General features: G+C 43.3%; 1 protein-coding gene across 1 annotated transcript in view; it reads left to right on the top strand.

The window, feature by feature from the left end:
- SSH1 (slingshot protein phosphatase 1) overlaps nt 1-16,752 on the top strand; it is a 61,554-nt gene extending 44,802 nt beyond the window's left edge. Inside the window, exons 7-15 of the mRNA XM_073582588.1 lie at nt 1,014-1,079; nt 2,001-2,195; nt 2,363-2,456; nt 2,543-2,671; nt 3,935-3,981; nt 10,700-10,846; nt 11,579-11,779; nt 14,006-14,525; nt 15,302-16,752. Of these exons, the coding sequence (XP_073438689.1) occupies nt 1,014-1,079; nt 2,001-2,195; nt 2,363-2,456; nt 2,543-2,671; nt 3,935-3,981; nt 10,700-10,846; nt 11,579-11,779; nt 14,006-14,525; nt 15,302-16,339 (2,437 nt within the window). The 3' untranslated portion in view covers nt 16,340-16,752. The remainder of the gene's footprint in view (nt 1-1,013; nt 1,080-2,000; nt 2,196-2,362; nt 2,457-2,542; nt 2,672-3,934; nt 3,982-10,699; nt 10,847-11,578; nt 11,780-14,005; nt 14,526-15,301) is intronic.
- The last annotated feature ends 1,574 nt before the right edge of the window (nt 16,753-18,326 follow it).

Here is an 18,326-nt window from a genome sequence, read left to right as displayed (position 1 = left end):
AAAATTCTGAGAATCTTAAGGTAACAGGTGCTATGGTAATCAGTTATAAGTCACTGGTGAGAGGGAGGTGGGTGGGACCTTTTAACCTCTGGTACTTCCTGTCCCCCATTAGGGCGTGGAGACAACCTCCTATGCTGTCGTGGAAGGTTTCTAGAATTACCGGTAAGTCTAATTCTATTATCCTCTTAATATATTGCAGGCATCATATTATATGGCACTGTGGACTTACAATTGCTCTTTTTGCCCTTCTACCCAGTAAATGATTCTCTTTTCCATTAGATCTGTGACATCACACAATTAACAACGGTCTAGCTGAATCCTGCTAAGCTCTATGTAGAAACTGGAGGTCAATTTTCCGTGTATGACTCGTGAGTCACAGCAAAAGTCCCTGGCAGGGGGGAGGAGGGAGAAGCTGGGTCAGGAGCTGAAGACGGTAATGATAAATGCAGGGACAAGAGACTTCCTGTTTCTACATAGAGCAGAGAAAAGAGAAGAATTAACTGGGTAGAAAGGCAAAATGAGCAATTGTATGTACACAGTGCAATATAATATGATAACTGCAATATATTAAGAGGATAAAAACTTTAATGAGAGTGCTTCTTTAAGTTAGTCATGGCAATATCATTTTCCATGAGAGCCTTCAACAGCCTGCACAGATAATTCTTAAAAGAATCCTATATGTGTAAAAAATTATTACAAAACCAAGCGATAAGAAATGCAAAAAGAACTTTTATCAGTGTTTATTTAGCACACACATGCAGTTTATTTTTAAAAACTGCGTGGTCACGAAGTCATAAAAATAACTGGAAATTACACTACTCATTCATTGCCGCTTTCCCTCCTATTTAGAGAGGTTGAGGTGATGAACTGTTGAAAATCGGATCATCTCTGCACTCTGCCACATTATACAGATTGTATTGTCTTTCTGTTTCTAGAGCTAGAATATAATGTCTCTAAATGGACAAATATTATTTTTCTTTTGTAATCACATGATTTTTTGTATTTGCTTCTAGGGGCTTTAGTGTCAACACTGCTGGAAGAACCCATGTGTTCAAGCCAGTGTCGGTCCAGGCAATGTGGTAAGTGACTGTAATATAATTTTCATCACTTTTGCTTTTATTACTAAAGGACTAGTAATCCTGTTGCCATGTAGTCCTCCATGTTCATGTGCTCTGTATAACCCCGCCCCGCAGCTTTCTGCCTATGCACAGTGTACACAGAAATCTGTGGTGTGAGCGTGGTTATACAGAGCTCAGCATTCAGAGAACTGGTAAATCTTCAGCAGGTAACAGTGCTTTTATCAAAACTGCACCAAGCAGCCCAGTAACTGATTCATCACTGGAATCAGGGTCCCTTCCCCTACATCATGGTGTTCTCTTGTTGGAAATGGAGCAGCTGAGACCTGGGACCGAAGATGATATCTTCAGATTGGGATATCTTTCTTGATAAAACTGGAAATTGTAATTTAATTACACTTGCAGTTTTGTTTTTTTCGCAAGTGAACATTTCCTTTACCTTCCCCAGTGCCCATCAGTTTAAAATAGTGTAATAAATTGAACCATTTTCTATTTTTCTGGCAAAAATTCCAGAATCTGATGCAGATGTGAACCTAGCCATATCTAAAAGGCCAGACCAGATATATATATTTTTTTACAGATTGGTAAACTTGAGAATGACTATTACAGTTTGAGGTTTGTGGAACAGAAGTGTTTGGTTTGTGTAATGCAATCTACACATACGATCCAGTACTTTAATGGAGCAGAAACCTAGCAGACATGGGGGAGGCGGTGATAATTGCTTGGTGTAGACATTAGGTTCACATTTGCCTGTGATAAGGAGAATGAAGATAGTATGAAAGCAAACAGCGCATACCAGACACTGCATCCAATTGCTCCTGTAATGCTGCCATATGGTAAGCCGTAATGCCTTTTGTATGTAATGGTTATTGCCTCCTGTTTCCTCTTGGAATGTGTATCCTTACGTGACTCTGCATCTAACAGGTCAGCACTTCAGATCCTCCACAAGGCCTGTGAGGTCGCCCGACGATACAATTACTTTCCTGGGGGACTTGCACTTGTCTGGGCCTCATATTATGAGAGCTGTATTAGCTCTGATCAAAGCTGCATCAATGAGTGGAATACCATGCAGGACCTGGAGTCCACTCGGCCAGATTCTCCCATCCTCTTTATGGAGAAGTGAGTGTATGTTTTATTATGAACCAAGATGTTACTTTATGGTAAATGATGGTTTTAGATCCCATTTCTAGAATGGCTTGTTTAAGCGCTAGTGGGGTTATGGCTTAGAGGAATTCTTGATCCTTTTGTGGTTTTTGTTTGCTGTGCTAACATCTTGTCTGTTGTAGACCTAGTGAAGGAGAAAAGACTGAATGGGTCATAAAAGCAACACTGAGAAGCATCATGATGAGCAAAGACTTGGAGAATGTGACCTGCAAAGAGGTGAGGTTCTTAAAGAAGGCTACCATTTTTACAACATCCATGTTTGTGGTGTGAATTACTTTCTGAGCCTTGTCTTTCTTATTTAGATCCGGAATGAGCTGGAAAAGAAGTTAAGCTGCAATTTGAAGGAGTACAAGGAGTATATAGACAATGAAATGTTACTAATCCTTGGGCAGATGGATAAAGCTTCTCTTATCTTTGATTACCTTTACTTGGTATGAGGGAAAAGTAGTATAAATACATTTAATAGACAGATTAGGATAAATCTTCATTCACTCCATGTGTGTGTAGTATCTTTGGGTCAAAAAGAGTCATTTGTTATTAAGATACGATTGGCTTACTGAGCACTTGGCCTACCGTAAATGTGGCAGTGATGTTCATATAATAACTTTAACCTTGAGCAACAGACCGCCTAAGTAGCAAAATTTGTCAAAATTGGACATACACAATGGGTTGTTCCCATCATTTTAAAGAGATTTTTTTTTTCATTTTGCAACAGAAGACTTGAGGCCATATCCAACTGATTATGGCTGCAATCCTTTGACCATTCTTTTTTTTTTAACTCCATAACCCCATAAAAACTGTTAAAAATGATGCATTTGGCAGATTATAGCTTGTCTTTTTTTTTTTGCACAAAGTAGTGATCTATGTGTCAGCACGCATATGTTTTATGCATATGGTACATAACATTTCCCTAGATAATATTATTAGAACGTCACATGCTGTTTGGTTGAGTCTTGGACAAATACCGTATTTTTCGGATTATAAGGTGCACTTTTTTCCCCCAAATTTGGGGGTAAAATGGGGGTGCGTCGTATAACGTGTATATACCTTACCAGTACCGTTGCTGCAGGCCGCAGACTTGGATGGAGGGGGTGTCCGGTGGCACTGAAATCTCATCTCTTGAGATCTTGGTGCCAAGATCTCCATCTGCGCATGCGCCGCCCCCGGCTGCCATTTTCCCGGAGTCTACCGCACAGGAAACGATGGAATTGCCGGGGCTCTGGCCTTTCACAAAATGTCGGCAGAGCCCTTGCAGCACCGGAGGCACCCACAGCACCGCCGGGCATCGGATACACCTGCACCCGTATCGGGCAGCAGCACCGGACACCGCAGCAGCACCAGACACCCGCAGCGGCGTACTGCACATTGGACACCCCATCATCCCAGCCTGCAGCATCATACCATTTCTGCCTCCTCCAGCAGCGACCCTGGGACCCCGCTTCACCGCAGCCACCACCCCCGGTAAGCAATAAGAGGCACAGATTATAAGAAGCGCCATCATTTTATTTTAAAAAAAAAAAAAACTTCCTATTTTTCTCCTCAAAATTTGGGGTGCATTTTATAATCCGGACCATCTTATAATCCGAATAATACGGTAAATGTTTGAAATCAAAAGGAGAAAATGGTGAATACATTATTTAATATTTTGGGAAGAGAAAGGGCATTGATCTGGTTCTCTGGGCTTTGTCTTTTAGGGCTCTGAGTGGAATGCATCAAACTTGGAAGAGTTGAATAACGCAGGGTGAGTATAACCAAATTCATTTGTTTGGCTGCTTTATTCTTGAAGTGAAACATTAGGGTACAGGCGATGTTGCTCCTATTCTTTATTAGTGAATGTCCTTGGTACAGCTGCCAATTACTCTTTCCTCCTACACATACAGTGAGGAAAATAAGTATTTAATACACTGCCGATTTTGAGTTTCAGCGTCCTCCAACAATTTTCTATTGGGTTCAGGTCTGGAGACTGGCTAGGCCACTCCATTACCTTCAAATGCTTCTTTCTCTAGTCACCTTCCACGACGGTATACGGAGGTTGCCTCTTTGCCCTGATGGGGGATAGGAAACACAGAGAGGTTAAAGGCCCTCCCACGTGCCAGTGTCTTTCCTGTTCCCCATGGGGCAGGAAGAGGTCCCTATACTGTGGTGGCCAGCGACTGCAGTAGCGTGGAACAGGGGTTACCTGTATCAGTTTGCCGGGCAGCTGGTGGTCGCGTCTCGCCTCCTCCTCGACGTTGCTCCAGTCTTCCCCTTGGGTGACCTCGGGACCCCTCTCTGGCCTTCCCGCGCCCCCGTGAGGGCAAAGCAGGCCAGGGATCCTCGACCGGGGGCCTCCGGGAGCTCCCCGGTCCTCTCCAGCACGCGGCATCTGGGCGTCCCGGAGGTGACGTCAGTGGTTTGCACGCGTCACTTCCGGTACCGGCGCTCCTGGAGGACGCTGACTTCAGGCTAATGGCCGCCTCCACACTGCGAGCAGTGCCCGCTTCTAACGCCGGCACATGGACCCGGAAGGAGGAGGGGGTAAAAACCGCAACGCTGGAGAGCAGGTGCTGGCTCCGAGTATCATAAAAACCCTGCTGAAGTCTATATGGAGGTAAGACAGATCCCTCAACATGGATAGCACTTCATGCCCTGCGTCTGCAGAGCCCAGCGCTGCCTCTGCTACAGTGAGTGTTTGCAGGGAGGGGGTCTGTGGGGTGGTGATATCATTTAGGGGGCCCCCCTTTGTCCTGACCTCTCTTTCCCTCTTGTTTTAGGGAGAAAAGTCTACCCCCAAAGCCGGAACTAGGAAAAAGTGCCCAATCTGTAATATTAAAATGCCCTCATGGGATAAAAAACTTTGCCGGTCTTGCACCGACAAAGTAGTTAGAGCGTAGCAGCAGCCCCTTTTAGATGAAATTCGCTCCCTGGTCAGACAAGAGGTGCAGTCTTCCCTAGCGGCTTTTACTCCTCCACCACCACCATTCACCAGGAAAGAAAAGGAAAATACAGGTTGAAGATTCTGAGTCTGACCTGTCTCATACATAGTCCGATGGGAGGAACCCGTATCGCCCAGGGCCTCTGAGATCCCAAAATACCTCTTCTCCTCTGACTATATTGAGGATCTGGTATCTGCATTACGCAGCACCATGGGGTTAGAAGAGGAACCAGAGCCTCAATCCATTCAGGATCAAATGTTTGGCGGGCTTAAAACAGAAAAACGCATAGGTTTCCAGGTGCATGCCAACATACTGGACATGATTTCGCAAGAGTGGGAACTGCCAGAAAAACGCCTCAGCACTCCCTCAGAAATGAAACATAGGTTTCCCCTGGAAGGCGATTCTGTGAAGTGGGACGTTCCCAAAGATGACGTTTAGGTGGCAAGAGTCGCAAAAAACTGCGCTCCCACTTGAGGATTCTTCACAATTGAAAGACCCGATGGACAGAAAAATAGAGAGTCTCCTAAAGAAATCTTGGGAGACATCTACGTCCACTTTAAAGGCTAACATTGCCTCCACCTGCGTCGCTAGAGCTCTGTTTCGTTGGCTCGAGGAACTAAAAACCCATATATCTCAGGGTACCTCCAGGGGTGAGTTATTAGACTCCCTCCCAATCCTTCATAAAGCTACTGGGTTTTTAGCGGATCCATGGAATCCATTAGGGTGGCCGCTAGATCTCTGATACAATCCAACTCAGCCAGAAGAGCGCTCAGGCTCAAGATGTGGAACGGTGACATCACCTCCAAGGCCAGACTATGTGCCATACTCTTTAAGGGGGAATATGTCTTCGGACCGGCCCTAGACAAAATCCTAGAGAAAGCCACTGACAAGAAATAAGCTGTCCAGAACAAAAGCCTTTCAACTGCTTTTTCGTGCCCCACAGACTCAAACCTCCCAAACAAGAGGCAAAGGCAAAACGGAGATGGAGCTACCCAAAGGGTAGAGGAAAAAATATTCTTGTCCCACAGCAGCAGCAGGCCCAACCAAAGAAGCAATGACTTCGACCCGGTGGGGGGGAGACTCTCAAAATATGTACATCAGTGGGAAAATATCACCCGTTCCCACTGGGTCCTCAATGTCATCAGGGAGGGCCTATCGATAGAGTTCATCTCCGACCCCAGAAGATCAGACGACACTGCGATTAGGTCTCAGAGACCTCTTGGGATCAAACGCAATCTCCCCAGTCCCAGAATCAGAGTGGGGTCAGGGCCATTACACTCGGTTATTTCTGGTAACCAAACCCTCAGGTGAGGCCCGTATTATCATACATTTGAAGGGACTGAACCGGCACATAAAATACCGAAAGTTCAAGATGGAATCAGTAAGATCAGCCATCCCCCTGATCGGGCCACACTTCCTTATGTCGACCATTGACGTAAAGGACGCCTATTTTCATATTCCAATCCACCCGAGACACAAAGTATCTGAGGTTTGCGGTACAGGGGAGTCGTCAGGTGGAGCACTATCAGTTCAACGTCCTTCCATTTGGCATTTCCTCAGTGCCAAGAGTTTTCTCCAAGGTAAAAGCAGTGTCATTCATCCAGAGTCAGGGCGTCTGGATAGTGCCTTACCTGGACGACCTACTGATAGTAGCTTCCACCTAGACAACCATGGAAGCCTAGGTATCAAAAACTCTGGATACGTTAAGATCTTTGGGATGGATCCCAAATTTGAAAAAGTCTCAGCTGGTGCCCTCCAAGACCAGAAAGTTTCTGGGGGTTCTTTTGGACTCTGCAAAACAAATGTCCTTCCTTCCACACGACCACCGTCTAACCTTAGCTGTCAAAGTTCAGGAAGTTCAGGGACATGAGGTCCCCTATGCTACGGGAATACATGTCGGTCTTGGGCTCTATGACAGCGTCTATACAGTTGGTAGCCTGGGCTGAAGCCCACTCCAGAACCCTTCAGACTCACATCTTAGAAAACTGGAACAGTCATCCTGGTACTCTGAACAAGAAAGTGCACACGCTGGGTTGAGTAAGAGCCTCCTTAGCATGGTGGATGAACTCCAGAAACTTTGCAGAGGTGTAAGTTGGAACCAGGTCCCACTGACTACAGTCACGTCAGATGCCAGCAGAAGGCACTGGGGGGTGATGATAAATCATATTCCGTTCCAGGGGCTCTGGGATCAGACAATGAGCGGGAAATCGTCCAATTTCAGGGAACTGAAACCTGTGGAAGAAGCCCTTCTGGCGGCTGGTCACCAGATTACTGGACATCACATCCGAATATATTCTGACAACATGACCACAGTTGCTCACATCAAGTACCTGGGCAGTACAAAATTCAGCAACCTGAAAGGATCTCCGCTCAAATATTCTGTTGGGTCGAAAAACACCTGTTGTCCCTGACGGAGGTCCATCTAAAGGGCACCTCCAACGTACAGGCAGACTTTCTAAGTCACCAGGACATCCACCCTGGGGAATGGAGTCTAAACAGCAGAAGCTTCAGATTGCTGGTAGACAGGTGGGGCCTACCGGAAATCGACCTTTTTGCTTCTCAACAAAACGCGCAGGTCGAAGCCTTTTTTCCGTAAACCCCAGGGACAATTACAGGGGAGTGGATGCCCTTGCTCAGAATTGGGACTTTCACCTGGCCTATGCCTTCCCACCATTTCCAATCCTGGTGAAAGTCCTGAGGAAGATACAAGAACACCGGACCCCAACTATCTTGGTAGCCCCGTGCTGGCCAAAAAGAAGTTGGTTCAACTTGATTGCCGACATGCAGGTAGATGGCCCGATTCTCTTGCCACTAGAAAAGACTACCTCCTCTCACAGGGGCCTATTCTTTACTCAAATCCTCAGAAGTGGAATCTAGCAGCATGGTAACTGAGATCCAGAGGTTTGTCAGATCCAGTAATTGATACACTACAAAAATCCAGGAAGCCAGTTACCAACGCTATCCACAATAAAATCTGGAAAAAGTTTTCATCATTCTGTCTACCTGACTTACCGGATCCGCTCAGGCCAAATATGTCACAAATTCTGGATTTTTTACAAAGGGGCTTAGAGATAGGCCTTTAGACCTAGCACCCTGACGGTCCAGGTCTGAGCTCTCAGCTCTGTTTTTGACCAGGATCTGGCAGGTCATCGCTGGATCAAGAGATTCATGATTTCGGCCATCAGAATGAATCCTAAGAAACAAACGACAGTCCCTCCATGGGATCTGAACTTGTTGCTCCAGGGGCTCACAAGTCCACCCTTCGAACCTTTATCTTCCTGCTCTCCTAAAAACCTGGCATACAAAACAGTATTCTTGGTAGCCATAACCACAGCCAGGAGAGTAAGAGAATTACAAGCCCTATCGATAAGGGAGCCTTATTTGCTTGTTAGAGAAGACTCAATAGTCCTTCGTCTCGATCCTTCCTTCCTTCCTTCCGAAAGTGGTCTCTGAGTTCCACCGTTGCCAAGAAATTGTCCTGCCATCGTTTTGCTAAAACCCAGCAAACTCTAAAGAGAAAAAATTCCATACTCTGGATGTCCGGCGCATGGTTCTGCATTACTTGGACCAAACCCGTACTTGCAGAGTCAACCAGAATCTGTTTGTCCATTCTTCAGGCCAAAACAAGGGGAAAAAGGTAGAAAAGAGCACTATAGCCAATTGGACAAAAAAGCTATAGTGGAAGCATATATCACTCAAAATATGCCTCCCCCAGTGGGGATCAAAGCCCATTCAACCAGGTCCACTTCAGTCTCCTGGGCAGAAAAAGCAGGTGCATTTCCAGAGCAGATATGCAGGGCAGCAACGTGGTCCTCACTTCATACCTTCTCAAAGCATTATAGACTGGATGTATCATCCAGTAGGGATCTAGTCTTCGGCCGAAAAGTTCTCCAGGCCGTTGTTCCTCCCTAGTGCCAAATTAGTTGGTATTCCTCCGTATACCGTCATGGAAGCTGACTAGAGAAAATAGAATTAGACTTACCGGTAATTTGGTTTCTAGGAACCTTTCCACGACGGCACTAATTACCACCCTATACTCCTGAATAAAAATCTGGGAACCAGAAGGTAAACCAGTGCTATGGTCTCAGTTATTATCCACTGGCAGGTGGGAGGGCCTTTTAACCTTTCTGTGTTTCCTGTCCCCCATCAGGGCAAAGAGGCAACCTCCGTATACCGTCATGGAAGGTTCCTAGAAACCGAATTACCGGTAAGTCTAATTCTATTTTCAGATCCACTCCTTAGTTGACCTGGCTGTGTGTTTCGGGTCATTGTCATGGTGGAAGACCCATCCATGACCCATCTTCAGTGCTCTTACTGAGGGAAGGAGGTTGTTGCCTTAGCTCCTGAATCTGCCCTCAGTCTGTACCCTTCCTTCACCCAGGGAAGAGGGGAGTAGTAGTGTACTGTAATACACCAACCAGACTAACAAGGTAATACAAACAGGGATAACGAAAAATACCAAACATACAAATATACTCACACATGTAACAGAAGAATGCATCGGGGAGTGGAGGATGGGATAAATCCATCAAACGCCTTCTCCAATAACAACCACCAACCACCTCCAGCCATGCAGCAAAAGCTACTCTGGCAATGAGTGCTAGCCATGGCCCAGATTATATAGGAGATGGAAGTAACTAACAGTGCACAGCTGAGAGCCTTAGCTACAGGAGCTCTCAACTGAGCAGATTAACCCCTGCACCGCTAAAAGAAATTTACACTGTTTAATATGAAGCAGAAGTGTTTCTAATGTGTGCAGGAGAAGGCGAAATCAGACGCCACGGTTTTCTGGCCCCTCTCTGTCGTGGTAAACCCGTGGCACTTATTTCATGCAATAAAATGCAATTTAGTTATTTAACAATCATACAGTGTGATTTTCTGTTTTTGTTTTTTTGTTTTTTTTTAGATTCTGTCTCACTCAGTTGAAGTGTACCTACAATAAAAATGACAGACCTCTCCATTCTTTGTAGGTGGGAAAACTTGCAAAATTGGCTGTGTATCAAATACTTATTTTCCACACTGTAGTTTTTTTTAGTATCCACAGAGCGCCATTGGAGTGCATGCTACTTTGCATCAATAATTTTGTGAGAAGCACCTGTACTACAGTAGTCATAAACTGTAATTGGAGATATATTTGAGAAACACTACTGAATGTGGTTGACCTTTAGGTTGTTATCCAGGAGATTCTTGGAAAAGACTATATCATTTTGCTCTAAGAAAATTGTAATGGGTTGAAGGGGGAGATTCGGGGTATAAGTCTTATACAAATACATTTGTCTATTCTGTATGTTTATACACGATTTGTTTAAGTTTTAAGAAAAGATGTAAAATGTTCAAGTGGCTAATAAAAAAAAAAAAAAAAAAGTATGATTTGTATATTGGCTTTCTTGGCATAATAAATGAAGATTTATGAGCATATAAGTACAGACATGAGTATGAGCGTCTGTTCTACTGTATTACAGCAGCTTGTAGCATATATACATATAAATAGGATATCATTTATCTCACTGAGGATGTAATTATAATTTTTTTTTGTCATTCCAGAGTTGGCTACATCCTGAATGTGACCAGGGAAATAGACAACTTTTTCCCAGGCCTTTTTGCTTATCATAATATTCGAGTATATGATGAAGAGTCCACTGACTTATTGTCACACTGGAATGATGCCTATAACTTTATCAATAAAGCAAAGTTAGTATTGGTTTATACTTGTATAGTAGTGCAAACACATTGGAGAAGATTTAGTAAGCTAAATATTCTAGAATTCTGGCTGAATTTACATCAAGAAATTGACATACATGCCAGGTGGCAGATTTTTTGTGGATATCAGGAGCTTTTTGCACCACACTAAGCAGTGCCTACTGACTCTGGCTTAAATAAAATGATTAAAAATTGTACCAATATTTTAGCTCAGATTGTTGGCATAAAATAAAATAGGAAATGTGTCCAGCAAGATGCACCAAATTTATCATACAGCATTAACCACTATGAAAAATTTGGCATGTCTGTCTGAATGGTCAAGTTTTAAAGGAGCATGTCATGTTGAACATGGTATCTGACCTACAGATAGGATGTTATACAGTGTAATACAATAATAAATCTGCACCAATGAGCTTGTCCATAGCATAGGTGGTAAGCATTTGCTGGTTGGCGCTTCCTCCTCTGGGATCCCCACTGATCACCAGCATGGGTGGCCTGAGCCCAGTTCCTACTAGCTGAGGTCGAGATTATCCAGAGCAGCATGGTCACACAAGTGGACCTGTCAGCTCTTCTCCTCCAGGAAACTGAAAAAGCCAGTTATAAAGTCTGTAGACCAAAGTGTTAGTGTTACACAACATGGAGAATGACATATTGTTTTTTATGACGTGTTGTTGGAACATTACGTTAGCATTATGACTTTTCATTTTGTTATTTTGCCAACAGAAAAAATCACTCCAAGTGTCTGGTACATTGCAAAATGGGAGTCAGTCGCTCAGCTTCCACAGTAATTGCTTACGCAATGAAGGAGTATGGCTGGTCCATGGAGAAAGCATATAATTACGTGAAACAGAAACGCAGTGTAGCAAGACCAAATGCAGGTTTCATGCGTCAACTCTTAGAGTATGAAGGAATCCTTGATGCTAGGTGAATTGAACTCATCTTTTGTGTAGCAAATGCATTTTTACTGTGAGCCTTTAATTTACACAAATTATACTGATTAATAAATGTAGAATTGGAAGGGATCTGATTGCGAGGACTCCCACTGAGACCTGCGATGCCATGTTCTTATATGAATGGAGACGCAGTGCGCAATCGGGAATACATCGAAATTTACTTGTATGGGTCTGTAGGAGTGGATAGAGTGGTGGGCACCATGCATATTTCCAATTCATATACACTGCAGACATGTGACTCCTGTTCTTGTGACCTCAGCAGTTCCAGTCATCAGACTTCCACTGTTCAACTGTTTTCAGCTCTGGATTAGGCCGAATGTGAACAGGGCTGAACAGTGGAGCTCTGTTCACTGTAGTGCCCGATGCCAAGAACTGCAGCTCAGCTCCTATTAATTTCTACAGGAGACTGAGCTGAAACATCTGAGAATGACATTGGATAGTGCACATTGGGCTCTGTATATAGTGTTTATTTTCAGCCAAGTGTCGGCCATCCATCAATTTGTTGTTAGGCTAGGTTCACATAGCGTTATGGCAGTCCGTTTAAGGCATGCGTTAAGCGGACTGCGCTAACGCTACTCTTCTTTTGATCGTGTTTGAGCGATCGCATTAGCGCAGCTGCTTCTTCTGCGCTAGCCGTGACGGACCCTCGAACACTGTAGACAGCATCCGAGGTCTGTCACAGCATAGCGGCAAATCGCTAACGCATGCCGATTATGATATGCGTTAGCGATGCGCTAGGTTATGGCAGTCTATGGGTGCGTTAACGGATGCGTTACATCGCGTTAATGCTTTTTTTAAATTATTATTATTAATATTTATTTATATAGCGCCATTGATTCCATGGTGCTGTACATGAGAAGGGGTTGCATACAAATTACAGATATCACTTAAAGTAAACAAATTAACAATCACAGACTGATATAGAGGGGAGAGAGGACCCTGCCCTTTCGGGCTTACATTCTACAGGATGGTGGGGAAGGAGACGGTAGGTTGGGGAGTTGCAGCAGCTCCAGTGATGGTGAGGCGGTGGCTCCAGTAGTGGTGAGGGGGCAGCGGGGATCATTGCAGGCTGTAGGCTTTCCTGAAGAGATGGGTTTTCAGGTTCCGTCTGAAGTATCCGAGTGTGGTTGATAGCCGGACGTATTGGGGCAAAGAATTCCATAGGATGGGGGCTATTCGGGAGAAGTCTTGGAGGCGGTTGGTTGAGGAGCGAATAAGTGTGGAGGAGAGAAGGCGGTCTTGGGAGGATCGGCGATTACATGAGGGAAGATATCGGGAGAATAATTCAGAGATATATGGAGGCGACAGGTTATAGATGGCCTTGTAGGTCAGTATTAGTAATTTGATTTGGATACGCTGAGGGAGTGGGAGCCAGTGAAGAGATTTGCAGAGGGGAGAAGCGGAGGAGTAGCGAGGAGAGAGATGAATTAATCGGGCAGCAGAGTTAAGGATGTGAGGGTGTTAGAAGGGAGGCCACAGAAAAGGATGTTGCAGTAATCGAGACGGGAGATGATGAGGGCATGCACAAGCATTTTGGTAGAGAGGGTTGATGAAGGGACGGATTCTGGAAATATTTTTGAGCTGGAGGCGGCAGGAAGTGGAGAGAGCTTGGATATGCAGTTTGAAGGACAGGGCAGAGTCAAGGGTTACTCTGAGGCAGCGGACCTCCGGTACGGGGGAAAGCGCGATGTCGTCAATTGTTATAGATAGGTCAGGTAAGGAAGATGTGTGAAATGGGGGAAAGATGCTGCTTTGTAACGCATCCGTTTAACGGACTGCCATAATGCAATGTGAACCTGCCCTTAATCACCTATCCTGAAAATATCATCAAAATCTTGCGCCGACACTTCCCCTTTTAGGTATGCTGACTGATACTTGGCCAGCATATGCCAAAAGAGCCCAAGGTACCCCTTGGATATATGCAGCTTATGTGGCAGAAGCTTTCCCAAAGCAAACATGGAACATATTTGACCCATGGGGTGTGGACAGAACTAAGATTGCTGGAAAAAAAAAAAGCAAAGCTCATGAATATCAAGATCCACCTAGCGGTAGTATATTATTGAGAGGACTAGCAGAGCTGCAGCAGATAAGCCCAGTAAATAGTTCAGTTCTGGAATCAAAACTTATGCTTATACTAAAAAAAAAAATATAATCCAGATAAATGACCATCATTTTTTGTTTTTATTTTTAATATTAGTAAACAGCGACACAATAAACTATGGAAGAAGCACGTAGAACAAGTTGAATTTGAGTCCATGTTTCCATCTGCCTATCAGCCACCTAATCTGGAATCTGACCTTCAATACAGAATAAATGAGGAAGATGATCAGGTTTTCCCTGAAAGTAGATGTTTAGGGAACCTTCCAGAGCCTCATGGCTTTCTTGAGCCAACTATGCTGCTGGAAGTCCAAGATCTCGAGCACGATGCCTTAATAGTAGACGCTCCTTTTCCAGAATCATTCTGCACAGTAGAAACCAAAGATAAAACTTGTAACAAGGCTGGAAGAGATTTAGATCTCCGAGTGCGGGAAGTAAGAAAAAAGTTGGACTTTGAAAACGGTTTAAATCCAAAGTACCTTGAAGATGACCTGAGTTCTGGAGAAACTGAGAGACGGAAGCTATCTGCACACATGATGTATTACAAAGACGATCTGCGTGCTGGCAAGGAACCTTCCAACAATAGCAGCAGTAAAAGAAGCTGTCCAAAAGACAGTGAGGTAAGGAGGTCTTCCATTTGTATTTGCATTACTTGCTGGGACAAGAGGTTTTCCTTTACAATATTCATATACTGTTTACAAAGTAGAGGTTCATGAAGTAAGCAAGTAACATGGATGCAGATGTGTAATTAAGTATAAATCAATAGCCTCAGATTTGGTCCCAAATAGCTTCTCTAGTGGCCTAAATCAATAACCCATTTAGGACACTTCTTGTATATAACACTTTTTAATAGTTATCTCATTATCAAGGACAGGATTATAGTAAAAGGTCACTCCTATATATAGATATCACTGGATCCACCATTTACAATAGTTGATGGTCACAGCTTACCTGCTACTCCATCCTGCACATTGACTATTTCAGAGATCACAGAGCATACCTAGAAAACTCCCCCCGTAGATGTACTGTCAATGGGCATCTCCTGCCCATTGTGTCTTTGGTCAGTGTACCTGCTGTAAAGTATATTACTTAACAGCCCAGGCAAGATGGCTACCCCCATAAGAGATGTAAAGAAGATAAAATCCTAAAAATCAACCTCTAGCAAATAAAATAAAAAAATTATAATATGGTTTTAATGAGAAAAAAATAACATTGATACCCTTCCTGTGAATAACTGATATATCCTTCCAAAGAAGAAAAGGCAAAATTGTGTATTATAAGTAATGTTTTGCTCATTTAATGTAACAACACACATTGATTTTTTAGATTTATATGATGCTCCGTTTCATTCTTCTACGTAGAATTGTGACTTACATAAAGTTCTTTGATTTTGTAGGAAGATGCCATATTTGGAATCCTCAGCAAGGTCAAACCACCGTATCCATCTTGTACGGACTGTATGTACTCCGAGTCGCAGGAAGAATGCCAGGATTTGGATGCAGCTGGCATACCTGAAGCACCCACTGTTTGCACTCAGCCAGCACTATTACAACACATGACTTCGGCAGTTTTGGACAGGATGCATGGACACAAACTGGTTAAATCGACACCATCGCAAACCGATAACAGTGATTCAGCTACACTGCATGAAACTAGTGGTCAAGAATTCTGTGAAGATTCAAAAAGAGATCTCAAACAGGCTAAAGATCTGAAATATTTATTTTTTAGCAAGGACTTGGAAAAACCTATTATGCATAGCTACTTGATGCAACACCAAGAATCTATTATCCAGCTTCAGAAAGCTGGTTTGGTCAGAAAGCATACCAAAGAACTGGAACGTCTTAAGAGCGAAGGCTCTTCTGCACTAAGAGAGAGTCCTTTAGAAAAGACAGAGAGCCCTAAACCTGAGGCTGCACCACAACTCGCTGTTCAGTCTATCAAGGAACAGATGGATAGTGATCCGTCGGATAGCATGTTTCAGAAGACATCCACTCCATCCTCCTGCAAAACTGATTTGATAAGTAGCTATACAAAGGACTTCCTGAAGACAATCTGCTACACTCCAACATCGTCTTCAATGAGTTCTAATCTCACCCGTAGTTCGAGCAGTGACAGCATCCACAGTGTCCGCGGCAAGCCTGGCCTAGTCAAACAGAGAACGCAAGAAATCGAAACTCGCATGCGCCTAGCTGGTCTTACTCTTTCTTCGCCTCTTAAGAGATCCCACTCACTAGCCAAATTGGGGAGTCTCAATTTTTCTACTGATGATTTGACATGTGACCCTGATACTTTTCAAAGCTCTGAGTGCAAGAGCCCGAGGCTAAGAGACCATCTCTTCTGCACGGACACTCCTTCGTCATCATCAACATTGGAAACTCCATCCGGTCACCTAGAGTCTAATAATTCATCAATGACTGAGACAGATATGAGATGACTTTTTATCAAATGTTACTTTTATTGTTTGTCCAATGTAAATGTAATGGACAGAATTGTTTGCGACCAATATTTTGTTGCTTTTATACCCATTGTGGATTTACTTGATTAACTGTGCACATAATATTATTGCGTTCTTTACTAATGTTTTTTTTTCCTTATTTTTTTGTATTGTGGATTTATTTCTATTTTTATTGTTATTGCCAATTAAGGTACTGTTTTTGTATTTAAGTTACTTTTGGACTGGGTACCACAATATTGTTACAATTTGTAGACAAAAATGACTAATATATGTATAAATATATGCTGCACTTCACATTTCCTGAATGCTACCTCCATTTACTTTAGTAAGGCTTTATCAAGGTACAATGATATCCAGTGCTGTACAATTAAAGAGACTCTGCTGCCAGATTACACCCTGGCTTTTCATTTGCGTAGCATGTTGCATTATACTTTTTATGTATTTAGATGCAGCCAAATAGATAATGATAATCTTTATTAGGACTCCAACATAAGAAAGTTTAAAAGAAAAGGGGGATAAATGTGACCTGGAGACACCACCTATCCAGGACATAGATCAACAGGAAAAGGTAAAAAAAAAATGCAGCCCAACTAGAACGTACAGGACTCAAGACTACATATAGCGAGGCCATTGAGTAGCTTAAACAAGGGCACAACAGAGACCATCAATAATATCCCGCAGTGGGTAATGTACAGTATATATCAGTAATAAATATACGCACATAATTAATAGTGAAAATCTGGAAGAGGTGAGGAAGCGTACCACAAAGCGCATTTTGCGTTGGCTTCTTCCTGGGGTATGAAGGGTGAAGTCTCATCTGGAAAGCATGTAATACAATATCACCCTCTCTAATGCATCATTACAAGGAATATATATGTATATATATTTTTCTATATTGTGGTAGTCCAACTCACGTGCCGGTACACAGAGGTAGGAAAAAATAGGAACACCGTCTGTTTAAATCTTCAGTTGGTTTATTGTATTGCAGAAAAAAATAAAGACGCGCACTCGTGCTGTAAGAGGAGGTGCTGACTGAACGTGGATATACCACAGGTATAGGTCAATGGGTAGACAGTCGCACTCAAAATTGGATGTCACTTGTATCAGAGTCATTAAAGGAGTTATTATAATTTTTATTTATTTTTTTTCAATAAATCAAAAAAAAAGTGAAAAAACACCGCAAACAAAGATCAGATTCCAAACATGAGTATTGCACGGTTTACACGGTTCCTATTGAGTATGGTTTGAGAAAGACTTAGGTATAGGTCGAAATCGTAACCGTGTAAACCGTGCAATACTCATGTTTGGAATCTGATCTTTGTTTGCGGTGTTTTTTCACTTTTTTTTGATTTATTGAAAAAATAAAAATTATAATAACTCCTTTAATGACTCTGATACAAGTGACATCCAATTTTGAGTGCGACTGTCTACCCATTGGTTTATTGTATTGCGGCATAAACCAACAGGAAGGAAAAATGAATGCAGCCTTTCTGGCTAAAACAGAAAACAAAACACTGCAACAGTCCATCCGTGTGCGGGTGGCACCCCGCTCTGGAGGAACACAGGTTTAGGCTTTCTTCAGATCACAAAAACCACTGGAGACTCCTCTCTCCAGCCTAGCTGAACCCAGACTGCCTGTAGAGCCCAGACTTAAACCCCAGACCATGTGACTGATCACATAATCATGACATCACACAGGTCCTAGCAGCTCTGCAAGTGGAGATAAAGTGAACCTCCTCCCTTCCGCTCTAGAAGGTCCACATGAGACCAGCCCATTATGCAACTTTAACTTAACCCTCACAACACGTAGTGTGCTGGAGGAAAATACTCCAGTTTCATATCACTGATGCCATTAAGCGCAGTGACACATATCCCCCCTCTATTACCTTACCGGTGACTATGTCACAATACATTACTATGCGATCGTTTTAGGCAGGAGTGGAAGGACTGCTTGAAAGTTACTATA

This window comes from Dendrobates tinctorius, unplaced genomic scaffold (genome assembly GCF_039654945.1).
Source record: "Dendrobates tinctorius isolate UK_male_01 unplaced genomic scaffold, ASM3965494v1 ptg000073l, whole genome shotgun sequence".
In the NCBI taxonomy this organism is placed as follows: Eukaryota; Metazoa; Chordata; class Amphibia; order Anura; family Dendrobatidae; genus Dendrobates; species Dendrobates tinctorius.
This window is presented reverse-complemented; position numbering and strand designations above follow the sequence as displayed.